The sequence below is a fragment of the Echeneis naucrates genome, chromosome 21, assembly GCF_900963305.1.
Source record: "Echeneis naucrates chromosome 21, fEcheNa1.1, whole genome shotgun sequence".
In the NCBI taxonomy this organism is placed as follows: Eukaryota; Metazoa; Chordata; class Actinopteri; order Carangiformes; family Echeneidae; genus Echeneis; species Echeneis naucrates.
Window position 1 is genome coordinate 12524917 of NC_042531.1, and position 19954 is coordinate 12544870.

The following is a 19954-nucleotide window of genomic DNA, read 5'->3' on the forward strand; positions in this document are numbered from 1 at the left end:
TCCTCATCCTTGCCCTGTTTACAATTTTGTGACCCCCGTGTTCAAGTTGAGGTCTGGTGGGAGAACCTGATTAACAATTTGGTGACCACTGGTTTGAATAAAAGCATGGCCTAGTTGACACTTGGCAAAGCAAAGGGTGTAGCTTTGTAAACCTGACACTGTAAATCATTCACAGAACTCTGAACTGTGTGAGTTTACAAGCGCATACCTTATAAAAATCTCACATATGTAGCATTTCAGGTCAAGGCACATGGTGTGCGCATGTTACTGACTTTACAGCACCTTGCAAGCACTACAGAAATGTCACAGAGATGCAAAAGCAAGCAGGCAGGCAAAGTTGACATAAGGATTTGCCCATGAAGAGCACTAAGTATGGTATAATAATGACACACACACATCCGCACAAAACACTGACTCCCACGAAAATGTTTAATTGATTCCTCAAACATTATCTACACAATTACAGAAGAACAAGTGCCAGATGACAAAAATGAGACAGTTCCTACACAAAATGAAAACACAGAATATTTAAATAAAAAGGAAGAATCTTAGACTATAGTCTAATCAAAAATTATTGTCTAAATATGTTTAATGAATCAAGATGCATACAGGATAGAAAAGTGCTCTCTCATGATAACATTGTTATTGTTTTCTTCTCTGCGGTACTGAAGAGGTGGAGTAAGGCAGGACTGGTCAACACCATGACTGATGCCCTAGCATTATTGGGGAAGTGCACTTCAGGCCTCAATAAGTTGATGATTTTACATTCCCTTTACATTCTGGGTTGGATGCTTTGTTTCAAGAGTTTGCACTTACTGGGAATTTGACTGCTTGGCACTTGGCACTGGAGAGTGGACCATAAGGCTCAGAGCACCAGCAGCCTTTGCTCTGTTTTAAGAGATTTATTTTAGCTTCAGTGTCCTTTACATGAATAACAGTAAAGTTTGTGATTGTGCACTGCAGGACCACAGAGTTCTTTTGCTGAATTGTATTCCACTAACCCAATCGCACTACAGAAGTGAGAACTGCAGTAAGAGGAGAATCTTCTGTTTTGAAGGCATCAGTGGCTATTAATGAAAGCTTGTACTTTTACTTAGTGGGTATTTTGTGCATTATCCTTCCATGCCAATGTAAGATGTAGTAAGAGGTTTCTAACACACTATTGAGTTGTTCAGTGTGTCACAAGAAACTCGGTCTATCACAGATTACAGGATAAGAAGGCAGTTAAAGCAGGGCTTTGACCCAATGTCCAGTCCACAGTTTATACAGTAGAGTGAATTGATATGTGACATCACAGACTATTAAAATTTCTCAGATTGAGGCTAGGCTGTTAGCAACAGTCTCTGTCCTGTATTTCAGCTATATGTTGCTTTAAAAACTAACACACATTACATGAACTGCAGCACTATGTGACCTCTATAACCCCTATGTTTAAAGGGAGCAGAGCAAGTACAAATCTGCAAGGCAACATTCAGAAGTTTACATTTTTTGTGCTACAGTAGCAAAAAACAAAACAAAAAAAACAAACAAACAACAACAACAAAAAAGAAAGCCGTTGGACTTCTTATTTTTCTAAGGCTGTAGCATTGCTTCGGCATTTCACAAAAATATTAATCACAAAATACCACAGCAAGCACGCTGATGAAAGATTATCAGTGTCAGCTCTGAGGCACCACTGCTAAATGGTGGATTCCTATAAAATCACAGGCGATTGGTGTTTTTAATGAGGAGATATGAATGATACAAAAAGACTGTGACAGGAACTGGCTTGTTCGAAAACAGACAAAGTCTCACAGTTCAAAGCTGTAAACAGAAAACAGCAAACTGGTCCACAGAGAACGATTTCTCAATCACAAGATGCTCAAAGTAATGAATTTTAACCACTAAAATAAAGTTAAATCGTGCCTCAATTTTCTTTGAAAGATGTTTTGTTTTGGTACATTCATCTGCCATTGTGCCTTTTTTTCAGTTTTAATGTTCCAGCTCTATTCTGTGTGTCTGCAAATTGGTCAACCCAGGCTGTGTCAGTAAAAGGCACTATAGAGAAGAAATTACTGCATCACAACTAGACCGACAACTACTACATCAGAACATTTTCTAACACATTATTAAATGACCTCTTGAATTTGTTCACGTCAGATTCATTGGCTGACAGAAACACGGTAGGACTCCACTCAGACTCCACTTGAACTCACCTCAGTAAATAAAAAAAGAACATACATTAATAGAGTGAAGTTCTGGTAAGTACACCGACTTTTGTGGTTCTTTTGAATGTATTTCTTATGGATAAAATGTTATTTCTTATGGATAAATTTAACTGATGTCTGTTTCATTTTTCAACTGACTGAGGAGAAGTGGCAGTGGCCCAAATTGATTTAAAACTAAGCCCCTTCACCAATCAAAGGACACACACACACACACACACACACACACACACACACATACAGCGACATCAGTGGTCCTCTTTAGTCACACTGGACCATTTAAAGAGCATCTCCAGATTATAATCCTCCATTATTCCATGCCAGAATTTTAGGAAATGCAGTGGTAGTTATTGAAGCCCCCTGTTATCCATCTATCCTGTATTTGTACTACAGATGATTTAAAATGAACATTTAAAAAAAATTACAAAATAAGTGATTGATTTCTGTTGGATGGTCAAAATCATATGGATGGCTCAAACAATGGCAGAATTGGAAAATAAGAACTCCACCTGTAAGAATTCAGTACAAAGTTAGACATTTACCACATCAAAATTTGTCACTGGTTTATATTCACACCGAATTACTATAACTAGAAGGTAGCCATACAAATAACAATAAAAAAGGTAGTTCTATAAGTTAGCCATCTCATGGTCACACTTAACTTGAGATCTAATCTCTTTAATGGCCACCTTTGAAAAAAATTGTTGGATTTGGTTTAAAGTAGAAAATTTGACCAATCATTTCAATAAAGTCCTATGCCATAACAATCATAAAACCCCAAAGGTTCACATATTACTTGCTTCTTCTTTTGTAACTGCTTTTCCCCACATATATGCACACATACAAGGTTGAACACACACACACACACACACACACACACACACGCTCATCCACAGACTCACTCATTCACTCATACACACATAGATACACAGACACACAGTCAATAAGACAGAAAAACACACAGCCCTACTTTGGGCCTCACAGTAATTTAGCTCCACAGATCATAGAGCCTAACAGTGAGATTGCCACTTTGCTTGACTGTAGTTGGTCCAGGCAGTCACGTGATCATCGCTCGTCTAGGATGACTTCAGCAGGTTGCTGAGGACTGCAAAAAGAAGAAGAAGAAAAAAAGCACTTTAGAAGTTTGAACAGTGTGTGTTCAATTGATTTTATTTATTTGAATGAGACTGTGTCTGGATCATACCTTGGGGATCTGAATTGGCCTCAGCTGCATCAGCTTTACGTGCAGCTTCTGGATCTGCTTCTAATCACAGAGACTGGGAGTCAGTTTCTCAAAAACACAGTCAGACAAAATGAAACAGACACGGCATCCCATGCCAATTTGCAATTCAAAAGCATTTAGCTAATTAACGTCTTTTCCTAGTCATTAGTGTAGATTACTTTGTGGTGTCCCTTCTGGACAATTTGACACAGAAGTATTTATCCCTCTCCTGTAATTTCCAAACCATACAGCTCCACTGACCATAAATGAAGTGTGGCATTGAGAACACCCAGCGGGAATTTCTCAGGAAATTAATATTCTCAGCAATAATTGCTTTTATCATCATGGAAATGTGTTCCATTCTTTCCTGGTGTAAACGCGCACAACTATCGATATTTGGGCATCCGTGTTTTGTCAGTGTAGCAGCTGCAGGCTGTACATGCTGCTGACATTACCAATTACAATACTCATTCTCTAGATTTCATTTGATGGAGACTAAAATATTTTCATGTACAGAGACTCATCCATCTTATGCCTCTGTGGATTTCTGAGACAGCTGGAATTATAAAGGTGAAATTTATTTAAATTTAGAAAGCTGAAAAAAATACAATTTATCGTCATTGCATAACTCTTAGTCTGATGAGGCTGACGTTTACCTTAAATCACTGAAAAGCTGAATAGCCTTTTGTGCATGTTGACTGTAAATGAAAACTATCCTGAATAAGCAGTATTGCAATGCAGGGTGTTTGTGAGTTTGACTCGCAAACACTCACTAAAGCTGAGTCTGCTATCATTGCTGACCTTGCTAAACTATAAAGACAAACGCACGCATGTGCACACACATAAACGTGCACATGCGCGCACTTTGATGACAGACTGAGACTGTTAAATGCTCTCGTTTTGATGTGCGTTGAGTTGGCTCAAATTGTGAGAATGGTGCTATAATCTGGCTATCACATGGCAATAAAGCAACAAAATATTGGCTTGCGGTTCACTTTCTGATTGGTCTAGTCAAATAAAAGGTGTATTGTGTTAGTTTTTAATAGCCAATCAGCTCTGTAATTACCCTGTCTGTTTTTGAAGCAGAGTTTCTTCTTCTGGTAGGTGAAGTATCCAGTAACTGCTCCCACAAGAGCGACACCAACTGTACACAGGATGCCAGTTAAAGAGTTGGAACTGCCTTCTGCAGGAAACAAAGACATAAAGAAAAAAAGATACTTGATACCATTGCATCAGCGCTCCAAATAATACAAAGTCAACTTAATATCATGCAAAAATATCATTTGAACTTTGAGATGACTGCTCTGCTGCAGTGTAGCACCTGCTTATTGAGATAATGTAATGCTCAGTGTCACCACAGGGTGCTATTTTGGAGTTGAAATAATGACTGGCAATTCAGCTGGGAGAATAAGTGGCACGTTTGCATGTCTATCGCTCGCTCTCTTTCTCTGTGTGTATGCAGGAGCGAGGGGGACAGAGAGAGAGAGAGAGAGAGACACCACCCCTTCTCAATTGTTCATCCCATAATCTAGATCACTAAAAGAAAGCATGCAATGACAGTACATTTCTATCTGCACCTGTAATCCAGTTACTATGACAACGGTGATCTGCATAGTTTTTATGCTGCATCATGGCATAGAGCTAAATAAATACTAGTCTATTAGGAGGCACACAAAGGAAAACAGACAAACTTTAGTGCCCAGATGCTTTTCAAACTGTGATAAATATGCCTTGCCAGGTAATTTTGGGAAAACGATGTGACTTGATTTGTATTTTATTATTCTTTTCCTTTGAAAGCTCTCATAAAAACGAGGTCTTTGTTGATCTTTGTTAGTCCTGAGCCCACAGTGGCTTCAGTCGAAACTGAGTAATAATGCCCAGATATGCTCAAGTGACAAAAGAGAGATGGAGGGGAGGGGTGGAGAAGGAAGGGCATAATGGGTGAGTAAGCAACTAAAAAGAGGGAATGAAAGAGCACAGTAAATCAAGTGATAAACATAATTAAAGGTGAGCAAAAAAAGGGAGTGGCGTGACTCAAGATTCATTTAAAAAATTTGGAATGAGCCATTGAAATAAGATGGAGGAACGTAATGAGTCAGTTAGAGGAAGTAAAAGTGGGCGCAGACACGGACATGTGTGTACATGCACAAATGCAGAACGCACAACACTGACACACTAGTTGGTGCGGGGTAAAAAGTCCGCATAAACACACAAAAAAAGACAATGCGCACAAAGAAAGAGCTAGACTGACAGACAAGACACACCGTGGAAACAGACATATCTGGAACATATGAGAACTGAGTGGTCAGCCCCCATCACACGAACATACACAACATGGCGGATGTCGGATTGGATTAGAATTTAGTGTTGGAAACTGAAAGGCCCAACAGCTCACATTGAAAAGAAACATATCATGACGAGAACAAGTTAAAAACACAGATGCACAAAAACAATAGCCAGACACTTAAGGATTCAACCCCCCCCAAAAAAAAAGAAAAAAAAAAAAAGAAAATACATAACTGAGGGCAGACGGTCAACAGTAGAAAAGAAGTCAGCACTAAATAGAATCAGACGATAAAGTGCATCCTAAAGTGCACCAGTGGCTTGTTTATTGTGGTATTGTTTGATTAGATACCAGTTCTCAGGAAGTACATTTTCCTTGGAATGGTTTTTAACCAGTTTGACAAGTTAATACAATTCCTATTAATACTTTAAAAACTGGTGACTTCAGTCTGTGAAATTCACTAACTTAACTGATAGCCAACACTATGAACCAATTTCCCAGAATTTTCCGTCCTTGAAATTATACATATATACTGTGAACATGTCACGAAGCAACAACACACCTGGTGTTCGCCTGGTTCTCGCTCAATTACACAAGACAATTGATGAGCAAGTGGCTAATGGTGGAGTTGTTCATAATGGAAAAAAAAAAAGAGAAGAATCCTAACTCACCTTGAGCCTGGGGTTTATTTGCTGTTTAGAACAGAGAACACAAAGATACAATTAGTACCGTGGAAACATTTATTTACACAAGCTCAAACATGAACTTGTCTGTTCTACTGTATTGTAAGAGTAGACAATCAGGAAGAGGTTACTTCCAGTGTAGCTGTAGCGTGACTACACCAGAGAATAGATAGGAAAATACTCATAGAAGCCCAATTTAGAACACTGAACTAAAACAATAGGGCAGAAAAATTTGCCCTGAGACAGGTGTCCTGTTTTTATCGTCAAAGTCATGCCAGTAATATCCTGTGTGTTTTGGGACCTACATAAGCTCTTCCACTCAAAGCTACCTCTGAACCTCAGATGAATTTGTGCGATTTGGAATGAATATGTTGTGATATGATTATTTTGCAGGATGCGTGTTTTGATCATGAACAAAGAAAAAAAAAAAAAAACAGCAACGAAAAAAAGGCCTTACCATCTTCTGTAGAACCAGCAGCAAATGCTAAAATACAAGGAAAGATACGGGGTGATTAAAAGAGCATGGAGAGAAAAGACGTTAGCACATAAATGTGTTCATGTGTGTACAATATTGTGAAAGAGATTGAAAAAGAAAAATATTTTCAGAGGGAGTTAAAGGTTAATGTTAGAGTTTCTGTCCTAACCAGCCTAGAAAACGCACACAGACATTTATATGTGTTAAGTTTCCCCTCTGTAAACTTACACAGATGCTTTTGTAATACCGGAGAGATCAGATATGCTTGATTTAATCTATATGCAAACAGCCCTCCTACCCGTCTCATTGCAACTTGTCTGTATATGCCTGCACCATCACAGCTGCCCTAAACCTGCTTCAACTTGACAAAGCCGCAAATGACAGAGCATTAAGCAAGGGTGCCTTTCCGTAGATTATAATGATTATGGCTACATAATGAATAATGAGCTTTCAGATGGGGAATAAATGGTGGAGCTGCCTCAAGAAAAATCTCCCGCTCCTGTCAAATTCCCTTGCGGCTCATGATTTAGGTTTCTTAACCAAGGAGGCAAAACGAGTAAATTCAGACTTTTGGCACACGCACATAACTCATTAAATTAGAATGGTGATCTCACAGTATAGAAATTTAATAGACATTTCTCCAAACACAGTTAAGCCACAGTCTTTCAGGTGTCAAATGCTAAAAAGCATGTGGTGAGGGAAATACGACACCAGGTGTGTAAAGACAGCCAGCCTCGGGATTTGATGTCATTCTTCATGTCTTCATTCTGTATGTTTTAAGTAAGAAGACTTGATGCCAGAAATCATGAGCGAGTTAGAGAAATGTTTGATTGCAATATATAAATGCATTTTTATGCTGAATGGTGATATCGGCTCTGTGTACAAATATCTATTGAGTTCATCTAGCTGTGATATGAAAATTAAACAGCTTCTAAAACTTATCTTACTTGGACTACCAAGGAAGGAGATCCTGCTGATACCATAGATTCACCACAGTGATAAAACAAAACAAAACAAAACAAGTTTCACTCTGTACTACATAGTTTCATAGAGCATAAAGAGTGATTAAAAAAAAAAGGCAGCCATGAGATTGTGGTACTTAGGAAACAGTCCAATTCCATCAAAATTTAACTCCCTCCTTACCCATGCCTGCTTGTATTGCTATTCACAACTACTATTCAACCAGAGGTTCTTGCTTGCACAATGTCCCTTTCCTGTTCCAAAATGATTAGTATATACTAACCATTTGCGCCATTTGCATCCTCTTTAGGGCCTTCTCCCAGAGCGTCTTCCAAGTTGAAGGCTGCATTGATGACAGAAATGAAATATCAATCGTTCACAGGAGGAATATCTTTTACATGTTTGCGTAAAACATTGGGAAACCTCTGTCACATTATTTTACAGGGTTTGATGTTAAACTATTTCATGATAACATCAGAGACTTTCCCTAGTTCAATCCCTCTAATCCGTGCCTTCAATTATTGTGAAACGCTACCAGCTCCGAGGGTGTGATGACGATACCGTGAACTCCTGTTGATTTAAATTAAAGGATATTATCTTACAGGAATGATACGTTGCAATGACTCTATATTCACTAAGGGGAAAACCCAAGTGACTCATTCAAGATATCTGACTCAGTGCAAAGTTTCAGGCTGGGCTGGGAAGGTATTATTTGTGAAATTATCTGCGTTAGTCAGATCCTCGCAGGCATAATTATCCAGTGGCCTATACTGATGGCCACTTGGTATTGTGTTTTGTCCCAGTTTTTCACAGATGCGTGTTTGCAGTTAACCAATATTTCCAGCCAGATGTTACACCGAATCTCAAATTTTCCTCTCTTCACTTTTATCCAGTGTCCAGCTTTTCGTCTTTTATTCATGTCTGCCCTTATCGTAACCCTCCATTAACACTCCCCTCTCTGCCAGCTCCCTTTATGCTTGCTCTTATCTCACTGTCCTGCCCTTATCTTGTGTAGGCACCATTGTACCTACATTCAATGGCTTTTCTCCCCACCTCCCATTTTTAACCTCCTATCCATCTCTCAAGTGTTTTCCTCTTGTCACTGCATGGGATACCCTGGCAGCTATCACATGAAAAAACCCTCCATAGTAACCATTTCCTCAACTCTCAGCATTACCCTCTTGTTTTTCTTTTAGCTGTAAGCGCAACAAAGACAGAATGTAATTATCAGCGAAATATAAAATGCTGCTATCAAAACACATATTGAAATTATGTCAGCATCACGGTGAAAAGGGAAAGAGCAAGAATTCAAGTTTGAGAGAGGGGAGAGAATAGAGATGAGGATATGATGAGGGATGAAAAGGATATTTTAATTGTAATAAAATCCCACTGAGGTCATTGGGAGGTTCTTTTCACAAAAACCAACACACAATTTTGGGAAGTAAAAACTGATGGGCCCAAATTCAACCTCGTAACCTTTCAAAATGATTTGTGTTTTCTGATGGCAAAACACGTGTTTGTGATTAATTTGCTCGGAAAATAGGGAGTTGCTGCAATACAATGGATGATAACTCATGGAAACAGGACATTAAGCCTACATTTTATTTTATTTTTTTTTACGATTAATAAAAACATTATGAGGCGTCAGATAAAGAAGCAGTAAAGATCAAATGTGTGACACATTTCGGATGGCTCTGTTCTGGAAAAAAGAAAACTGGAAAATGACCTTCTTTGATTTATTTTATGTTCAGATGCTTGCTCAGGCACAGTGCTGTGGTCAGAGGACAGTCGACCTCAAACAGTCAAAGCAGAGCGGCGCTCTACCAACACTTCAACTAAAGCCATTTTGTGACTTTCAAGTTATTTCCTCCTCAGAGCCTTCGATGTTGCAGTTTCTGTCATCTGTTAAACTGCTGCTATTAAGAATTTAACATTTCAGCTTGAACTTAATGGGTTTCTTTTTGGATCCATTGTTAATATGAGTACTCGTGCACGCTAAAGTGCTCTTGCATGAAATACTTTCTGTGTCACTTGCACAAGCAGTTATGTGTTGTGAACCTCGTATGTTCATGTGAATCAAGACTCGAGGGCAGCGGAGGTTAACATGTTACAGCTGAGAGTTTTAGAATTTTTTTAAATGGCAGAGTGGACAACAATGAAATATATATTTAAAGTTGTTTTTTGTTTTTTTTTTTCTTAAGCTTACCTGGTTTCACTTCAGAGTCAGGGACGACTGCTTCAACTGTTGGCAGAGACAAAGAACACAATCACACATTTGGCATCTTATATCCAAATACCATTCTTTCCCACCCTGAGCGCAGAGCCCAGACACAGCTCCCTTCACAACATCACTGCTGCCAATTAGTGTAAATCAACTTATGGCAGCACTGTAAATAGCCCTCTTTAAAACACAGGACAGGCAATCTAAATGAGAATGTTATCTGTCCTTAAACAGAGATTAAAAAAATAATAAGTCCCAAAATATGTGTGAACGTTCACAAACAAAGCAGAGGCAGATTCTGAACAATCAGGTTCAGTGACTACAAAATAGCAGCTGAACAGGGAAGACGCAAAGTTCTGGCAGCCGATCTAAAACAGTTGGACAGGGTTAAGTGCTGATGTACTTAACCACTTCAACTTAAAATTTCACCAACCACAGTTGGTTGGTTGGCTGAAACATGTAAAATGCTCTCTGTGAAAGGGAGAAAGCCCAAGGTGCCATTACAATTAGAAAGCAGAAAATGTGTTGTCTTGTTTCAAAGAGAATTTCTTTCAACTCTTTATTTAATAATAAGAGTGCCCACATCACAGCAACAACAGAGAAATGTAAAAAGCCACAAAAACATCCGTCAAAAATGCAATACAATTAAAAAACACCACAGGATACTTTCCCATGACTTCTGTATTATAGCCATTCTTAGATTTCCTCCAAAAAGTGTTAACAGTCATTGGTCCTAACCCGAAGTCTCAGGATGATCATTTGTTTGAGGCTAATTAATACAAAATAAAACACAAAACATCTACATCTGCATCTACAACAGTGTACATATTATGTACCAACTCACATACAGTATATGCTTACCGGTAGGGAGGGGGATAATCCTTCTGACGCCTGGTCCCCCCTCTGACACTGTTTGGTCCTCCTCAACAGCTGGAACACTCGGTTCTTTCTGCTCATCCTCTACGGCTGGATCTGACACCTCTGGTTCTTTGTCTTCAGGCTCACCCTATTTAAAATTTCAATGTACAGTAGATGAAAACAGAAAAAGGATACAATAGCTTAGCAGCTGGTGGATAATGTTTGTAACACATTCCATCAGTCAGTTATATGCAGTACAAGTCTATCTGAAATGACGTGTTCGACTAAAGTGTATTTCAGTATCTTTGAATGAGATGTGTAAAATTTTCTCAAAAATGCTCAAGTGAACTCCACCTCAGCAATTGTTGGAGCAGGTTTCCCCGCCACGTCAGCTGTTGGCACCACGACCTCTGGAAAAACTGTGGGCTCTGAGCAGGAGGTGGAAAGAGACAGGGGGGTGAGCAGTGGATGGGTTATTTGTGTTTTAAGCTTTCTTTTAGCAGAGGATTATTATGTAGGTCTTATTATTAATGCAGGTTCCAAGCAAAACCAGTACTGTTGGGAAAGTACATTCAGAATTTTTACACATGGAACTAACAAGCTGGAAGAAATTTTGAAATAGACTCTGAATAACTCTGAATAAACGGATTAGATAAACATCTGATTCTCTTATCATACTCTCACTGTTGCTTCCTGGTGTGCACATTATCCCTGGTGGTTCTGGGGTGTATGATTCAAGTGAAGAAAAAGCAGAGGATGTCATGGCAGGAAGTCTGCTCACTGATCTATGATCCCAAATGATTTTTTTCACTGTGGCTGTACCAAAAGTAAAGATGTGCCTGATTGAAATGTTGCACAGCAACAATGAACAAAGAGCCGTTGTTCCAACCAGTGTCAAATCATAAAAAAACATTTCATTTGTGTCCAATTAGTCATTGAAAATAAACGCTCATCAAATGTATTAAACTCTGACTCCTATTGATAACCTTGGTTTGTAGGTTCCTCAGCGTCTCCTGCTGCAGGAGTCCCTTGTTCTGTATCCCCAACTGTAGGACTCAATCCTCCCTCCTCCACAGGTGTTGCAGTTGCTTCTTCTTTGTCATCAGCTGCAGGGGTCTGATGTCTTTCATCACCTGCTGCTGGAGTTTCCGACCCTTCAACCTCATCTGTTGGATCTGCAGGTTCTGGTACTAGATGATCGGGTGCAGGGGTTGCTTCAGGAGTTACAATTGTAGCATTCTCTTCTTCTGGGTGTCCAGCTCCAGCATTCACTTGCCCTTCAACGACTTCAGAATTCTCATTTTTTTCTTCAGGCCCAGGCTCTCCATTAGACTCTTCTTTCTGTATTTGACAGAAATTATGCATCTCTTGAAAAAGATTGCATGCTTGATATTGTCCAGTTAAAAAAAATGCCAACAGCTTGTACAGCCCCAGAGACAGAGTGCCATTAGATTTCAGACCAGTAAACCTCTGCTATGTAAGCCTTTTTTATATCTAAACACAAACAAACCTGAGGCACCCATTTTTCAGCCAGCTGATATGACTCAGCTTATCAAATGGCTGCCAGAGCATTTTGAATTATATTTTCTTCAGACCTCAGGGATCTCTACTAGATTACATTCAGGCAACACTCACATCCATTCTTAGAGAAACAGTGAATAATTTAGACAGCCTAAAGCTTGACAGAGGTTCTGGGAGGTTTTTTTTATATATATATAGCTAAGCTATTTTCAAATCTTGCCTTTTAGCTAAGCAAAAAGGCAAAATACTCAGAGTAGCCTAGTAGCCTAGTATTCAGTGTTACACTAATCTTTTTCTTTGTTAGCTGTTAAACTCCAAGCCAAACAAGTATGTCCCCTTCTCACCTTGCTTGTATCATCAGTTCCGTCCTCAAGGTTAGCCTCTGCTTCTGTTACTCCAGCTGGTGTGGTGACAATGGACGCTGCTGCTTCTTCTTCTGGGTCTGTCTCTACAAAGACATGAATGAAGGGAGAAAGTTAAAGAAAAATGAAAGGAGCACACATCAAACAAAGCAGTGACCAAAGTGCAATCGATTTCAGAAGTGTGAAAAGAAGCGAACCTTCAGCAAACATCACACAACTGAAGCCAGTGCAACTATTGTTTCTATTTAAAGAAAAAGAAAGCAGGCAGCCTCGGTGACCCAAAACCCCTCTCACTGTCTCAGAGGGAATCCCTTCTGTAGCAACTTGACAACACTGCAAAAAAATCATGTTATGTCATGTTGTTCGTGTTTTTTTTTTTGTTGTTGTTTTAAACCTGAAATGTTATCAATCTAATCTAAATGGAGCCACAACAACCTACAAACTAGTGGTCATTACTACTATTGGTTACCTCATGCCTTAGTCCATCTGGTGTCATTTAAAGTCTTGAAACTTGTCTCTCCTAAATGGTCGTCACGATTTCGTGCATTCAACACATTCTCATGACAGTGACATGACTATTGCCACATGCACACACAGCCACACACACAGCCTCACCCTGGCCTAATTGATGCCTGATGTTAACACTCTGGCCACAGCTGGATGTCAGATGCATCGATCATATCTGACCTGCCACAGCATCATATGAAGTCTCAACCTCATGCACTGGCATCACAACTCAGTGCTAATGAGAAAATACAAAGAGCACGTCCTTCTCATTCTGTGTGTGAGATGGGCATAGTGTGGGTGCGTGCATGTATGTGTGTGTGTGATTCAGCCGGTGCTGTGACATTCCCCTGTCAACTGTGAGAAGCTGAGACAGCAAACCTGCGCCATTCATTCTTTGCTCTGCTGATTTCAGCAGTACCTCGATGAGGGTTCACTGGGGCACTACCTGTTTTTTGCAATACAAGTAAAAACCCCTTGACTAAAAGATACAGCTGTCTATGGTCTGAGACTGCTTCTAAAACTGGCAAAACTGTAAGAAGATATCTTCAAAAAAGTGAGAACAAAATTCGCAGGTCTGCTCAGGTGCTAAAAACTGCTAACTGAAAAAACTGAATATATCAAAAATGATCAGGACTTTGCTGTTCAGTACCCCGACTCTCTTCCTTAATATCTCTTTGAGGAGTTGCTTACTGCATGTTCAGGTGAGTTTCCAATATAAGATGACTGCATTTGCCAAGTGAGATTCTATCAGTCAGTGAAGCCTTGAGGCTAAGTTGCGTGAATATCTGAATTATTTCCATCACACTGTAAATTCTCTAGAGGCATGCAGAACTGGTGACACCTTGGTTCCCTTCAAACACATTCATAGGCCAGAAATGTGTACACAGGTATGGCTCAACACATTTCTAAGACATGAAATGTGAATATCAGACAAGCACTCACTGCAGAGATGCTTGGTTAGTGACAGAGCAACATAAAAATTGCTCTTGGTTTCTCTTAATCCCTGTTTTCCACTCTCCCACCTTTGGATCCAAACAGATCAGTGTCCACTATGATTCCATTCATTCATTAATTCATCTTCTACTGTTGATCCGTTTCTGGGTCGCGGGGACTCTGCAGCCAATCCCAGCCTACACTGGGCGAGGGGCAGGGTACACCCTGGACAGGTCACTGCTCCATCACAGGGCCAACACACAGAGACAGACAGACAGACAAACAACCACTCACCCTCACACCAAGCCCTACAAGAAATTTAGAGTAACCATGTCTTGGAGGAAACCGGAGTACGTGGAGGAAGCATGGGGAAAACACGCAAACTCCGCAAAGAAAGGCCCCGGGACTTTAACCAAACCTGCAACCACTGTTGTGGGGCAACAGTGCTGACCATTATGCTGCCATGCTGCCCCACCATGATATCTTTCAAGTGAAATTATCATTTAGATCTTAATGAACACGACTGCGTGTGTGGCTACCTGTATGAACAGAGCATTATCATAAAACGTGCTGCCACACGCTAGTCAAGTTGTTAGTGGGAAGAAATACAGATGCATGTTCCCACTGAAAAACATTAAACAGGCCAATACACAGATGTTGTGCTTACATGAGAGTGTATGTGAGGTGTGTGCCTCTCACCTAACATCTTTCTTTTTCTTTTGCCACTCCACAGAACATTGTGTTCCCATCTATCAGTTTGCCACTTCCTCCAAAAACTTCTGCTTCAGGCACCCCACCCTCACATCCATCAGCTAACACACACATGCACAGGCACATAAAAACTCACATGCATGCTTACAAACTTATAAAACACCTTCTCCTCCCCTTCTAGTCCAAACGGACAAACAAGCACATGTTCACACACACACATACTGAATCCATGTGAACACAAAAGTTTACTTTCACTCTCACACTCTTGAGTAAGCAATGTCCTGTTTTGTGTTAGAGCAGCAGCAAAATAAATGGTTTCACATCCAAACCTCGCCTGCCTCCCCTCCTCTCCTTCTTTTCTTTTTGTCTTTTAAGTCTCTCTCTCCCATCTTTCCAATCCTCTCTTTCTCGCCCCCCCAAACTCCCTCTGAGTCTCTGCCACTGCTCTCCCTTGAGGCTGATGAGTCATCTGTGTGTCTCTGACATGGCTGCACGCCATTGTATGTGACTGTGCAGCATGTGCAGTACACTGAGAAAAGGTCTTTATGGGAAACTGGTCTTAAGTCGGACCAGTTCTCACATGTGGGAAACCATAAAAACTTTAGTTACAGTGTTCTTTTAAAGACTTGTCAAGTGGTTTGATAGATTGATAAACAGACATCTTCGAGTCTTTTGAGTCTTTCATGTGTATGAAATCATCTAACAGAGGGAAGAACTAAGATGTAAAACACATCAACAGAGCCAAAGATGTTACTACTCCACCAAAGGAATAATTTTTCACATTGGGGAATATATTCATTTGCTTTCTTCGATGAAAAGACATCTGTTACATCCCTTTTTGAGCGAAAACCAAATCCGATCATATCGTATTTCTTTCAGTCTGTTAAAGCTAATGTGTAAAAATAACAACTTGTGCCAGGAGTATCTGGTTTTCACCATGTTTTTCTCAGTTTTGTGCTCTTTATGCTCAAGTAAGAAAAGACACAAGTCATAACAATTCAGTAAGAGTGCAATAGATTTAAATTTGGACTTCGCCATTCTACATGTACATATGGGCAGAAGACAGTGGTCATAATCACACAAGCACAACCTAAGAACCAAATGTTTGCTCATTGGGTATTTGTGAATTATATGGATATTGAAGTAAAGAGCAGCTGGTAACAAACAAGAAACATCTGCAGCACAATCTATACCAAAGGGCATGGTGCAATAGTGATACTATCTTAGAGTTCTGTAAGGCTATTTTTTCTTCCTACTGAATGTGATGCAGAGTGCAGCTTTGATTTATACATGTGATTGAGAACAATTCAGCTCTTTTTTTTTTTTTTTGCTGGATTATTGAAAACACAACAAACATAGCATCAACTATGCGAAGGGCATATTCTACATGCATCAACAGGCTTTTTTTTAATCTCTTAAATCAGAGATAAAGTGAGTTCTGAGTTAGTTTTCAATGTGGTGCCAAATTTGACTAAAATGAGAGAGCCAACTATAGTTGATCATTTAAAGTAAACCTGGAGGGACAATTTGTGCTTCTTATAAACAATTTACATTCAATGTTAAATGAGCAACCAATCTTGCCAAGTTCCACCAGGCTGCTGAGATACTATGACAAAAGCGAAGGCATTTAAGTCTGCATTTAAAGTGTTAAGTACAGTATATCAGGTTTCACACACTTGATGGAAGGGCTGGATTGGTGCTTGATGCTGGTGCCTGTGTTTTCATATTCCAATGGTGACATTTTGATGGAAACCGTTTTCCTTGGCATCTGATATCTTGATGTGCCTCGAAATATAAATAATACTGCCATGCTCACATTTTATTTTGAAAATTACACGAGGCTCCATAAGGAAATTCAATACCCTGCCGGTTGTGTAATTTACAGTACTGATTAGGCCTCATTACATGAATTGCAGTGTGGGGAATGGCAACAGAGCCAAAGAGGGAAGAACTTCATTTTGAGTCTTTTAGTTCCTCCATGGGAGATTGTGTGAGATTGCCTGTTGTATATTGTTAAATTAGTAATAATGTTTGTCGATGAATGTGTGTATGTAACCAACAGCCAAGTCTTGCCATATAATAGTACACTAGAATCTGTTTGTGCATGTGTCACAGGTGTAAAACCATCATGGTGTTTACCCCAACCATGCACACCTTAAAACTACCCCCATGGGAGCCAGGGAGAGGCTGTGTGTGTGTGTGTGTGTGTGTGTGTGTGTGTGTTTCACTTATCCTCCAAAAGAGTGATTTATGTGTTGGCAGTTGAAGGTGTAAACACAGACAAGTCTCCACACACACATTAATACACACACCTGGCACACATCACACAGCCTTTTCTGTCTTTCATCTTTCTCTCTCACTCACTCACACACACACACACGCTCAAACTGCCTTGTATTCAGCACTATCCTACTCCCCCATGTTCTGTAGATTAAACTTATAACCTACACCCACATACTCCCTCACACACACACGCACACTCAGGCTATAGGCCCTAGAGGAGAGGACGGCGCTGAAACTAGTTGTGTTGTTGGGTGTTGTCTACAGCTGGAGCCGGATCTAGTTACTGGGACACTCCCAGTCCTTTACTTCTATAACTTATATAGACCGAGCATGAGATGCACTCATGCAGCTGTCCTCAACGTGCCTATCTTATTCAGTGTGACTCTGAACGCACATGCAAGTGAACAAACAGACCCACAGAGATTTCCTGTGCTAAAGTCCAACACCCTCCACTTGCTTTCCCGTGAGCTTTACAGTTACAGAAAAGGTGTGTAGAAAGGAGAAAAGAGGAAGCTGTATGTGTGTGTGTGTGTGAGAGAGTGAAAGAAAGTCTATGGCTCTGCTGTGGTGGCTCTTGTGGTAATAAAAAGTGAACCGGTGGGGTTGGACTGCACCACATCTCATCCAAGTGTACAATGTTAAAATGAATTTCAGTGCATAAAGATCAAGTGGCCTGCTGTCATTCCGACCATCTCCCATTAGTTTCTTCCTTGTATATCTAACCGTTTTCCCTACCAGCATCTTACTAAATGCCTTTTTTTTTTAATCTTCCTCCAGCTCTCCTACTGGCCCTTTTATTTCTTCCAGCATCTGTTTGTCCCAGTTTTATTGCACATTCAAAAATTTGAAACCATCACATGTGTCATGGGGAAGGGCATGAGGGCCAGAGGTCAGCAAAGACTGGAGTAGGAAGGGGAGAGGGGGGGGGGGGAGAAAAGAGGAGAAAAGAAAAAGAATTTGAGATATAGAAAAAGAAAAATATATACACTGAAGGGAAAAGAGAGATGTGATAGACAAGGAGTCCTTATGTAAGAACATGGGTCCACCACACCCCTGGGGGCCAAAACTCAGGTCCAAAGAGAAATCATGGCTTTGCATGGCACACCTATCACACTGATAATGTCTGGGCGGTTTCCATTTAGACAGAACAGATTAAAACAAGGCGAATGCGCCTAACTGCCAACGCCAACAGGAAGGCACAGAGACTGGTGAAAGACTGTCAATTACACACACACACACATGAATGAGTAATGAGCAAAGGCTAGAAAGGAATGAGAAAGATAGATGTGAGCCAGGAGGATGTTAAGGTGGAGAGAGAAATGGAGACTAAGATGAAGATGACGAACAGACAGACAGACAGACAGACAGATAAATTCTGCTGTGCATGCAAAGAGGGAAAGGGGGACTGGGTTGAGTTAATTGGGAATAAATCATTACCTTGTGCCTTGGCGCTGGTAGCCAGCAGGCTTCCTAATAGCAGAATCCACAGGTATGACATCATGGGAACACGGTGTTCTGGCTGGAAACGAACCGGGGATCGGTCTCGGATTCTCCGGCCTTCAGACTGGACAATTAACCGGCGGCGGAGCTTTCAGGTGGATCCGGAGGGCGTGTGCGTGTGTGTCCGTGTGCCCGGTGCGTTCTGGCGCGTCGGATCAGACCGGCGGCTTCTCCAAGGTGCTCAGAATCGGATGCTCGGCTCAGTGCGCGTCCTCGTCGTCCTCTCCTTCTTTTGTCTGATTTGGAGAGAGGTCCGGTCTGTGTGCGTGTTTTTTTTTTTTTTTTCCTCAGGTGGGCGTGTCTCCCAATTCAAGGCAGAAAGGAATACAGGCAGTGGTGTGAAGGTATTTTTTTAATGACCATTCTCAGTCAACATGGATTTAATAAAGACGATTGGATTACCAATCGTCTTTATGATTGGATTACCAATCGTCTTTATTAAATCCGATCATCTGAAAAAAAAAAAACACCTTATTATACAGAAATATACTCTTTCATTCAAACCGTTTTCTGACAACAGCTGTGGGTTAAAAAGCAGACAGTGCGTCTGTGTTGGGGTTTTAACTAGTCCTAAACTCAAAACAGATGAGCGTCTGTCATTTTAGTCAGAAAATTCATTCAAGGTCACCTCCCCCATCAGCATCAATCCATCCATGTAAGGTTATAGCTCTACTTCCTTACTGTCTAATAGGCCTAGGATGAAGTCCTAAATATTGAGTTTCTGAGAGCACGCTGCTTAGATGTGAGGCTTTGGTCTGTCTGTAATGTTACATTAATGTTAGGTTTCTATTTGGGAAAACCACATGACCTCATGCAAACCAGCCAGTAGGTGGGCCTGAAAGAGCTTCTTTCTTCCTCATCCCATGACTCCTTTCCTTAAGGGGGTTTTAACGCGTTCTTGAGCCAAATTGAAATGTTTTTACAGGTGCGGATCGATAGTAGGCGCCATTCATTCGCACTGACTTACAAATACCAGCACTCAAAACCACCATACGAGCAATTTCTTGAGGGTTTTCTTTGTGTCTGTACAGAATCAGCTTGAGGTTACAGCTGTTCTGTACATTAACTGAGGCTTTTTAAATCAAACTGTATCAAATACAGCAAGAAGGTAGCTAAAAAAAAAAGTTACAAGAAATGGCCCATTACTGCAGAAAACATACATCAAAGACCAAATTTTTCATTCCCACCTTAATCCATGATCTAACATATTCATGATTTAAACATATAGTA

At 40.3% G+C, this 19954-nt stretch overlaps 1 protein-coding gene across 1 annotated transcript; it reads right to left on the reverse strand.

Moving 5' to 3' along the window:
* Nucleotides 1–410: 410 nt before the first annotated feature.
* On the reverse strand, nt 411–18976 carry LOC115062026 (brain acid soluble protein 1). Its single transcript, XM_029530634.1, has 12 exons — nt 18662–18976; nt 12773–12876; nt 11894–12248; nt 11262–11335; nt 10911–11055; nt 10035–10070; nt 8112–8171; nt 6851–6877; nt 6382–6402; nt 4493–4609; nt 3409–3468; nt 411–3309 (listed from the first exon to the last, which is right to left on the reverse strand). The coding sequence occupies exons 1-12, from the start codon at nt 18723–18725 to the stop codon at nt 3281–3283; spliced, it is 1092 nt and encodes a 363-aa protein (XP_029386494.1). The 5' UTR covers nt 18726–18976; the 3' UTR covers nt 411–3280.
* Between the last annotated feature and the right edge of the window lie 978 nt (nt 18977–19954).

Coding starts and splice junctions, on each gene's coding strand:
- LOC115062026 (XM_029530634.1), bottom strand. CDS start 18,725: ATGATGTCATACCTGTGGATTCTGCTATTAGGAAGCCTGCTGGCTACC. Junction 11,336..11,893: donor TGAGGAACCTACAAACCAAG/GTTATCAATAGG, acceptor CCTCCTGCTCAG/AGCCCACAGTTTTTCCAGAG. Junction 6,878..8,111: donor GGATGCAAATGGCGCAAATG/GTTAGTATATAC, acceptor CTTGTATTTTAG/CATTTGCTGCTGGTTCTACA.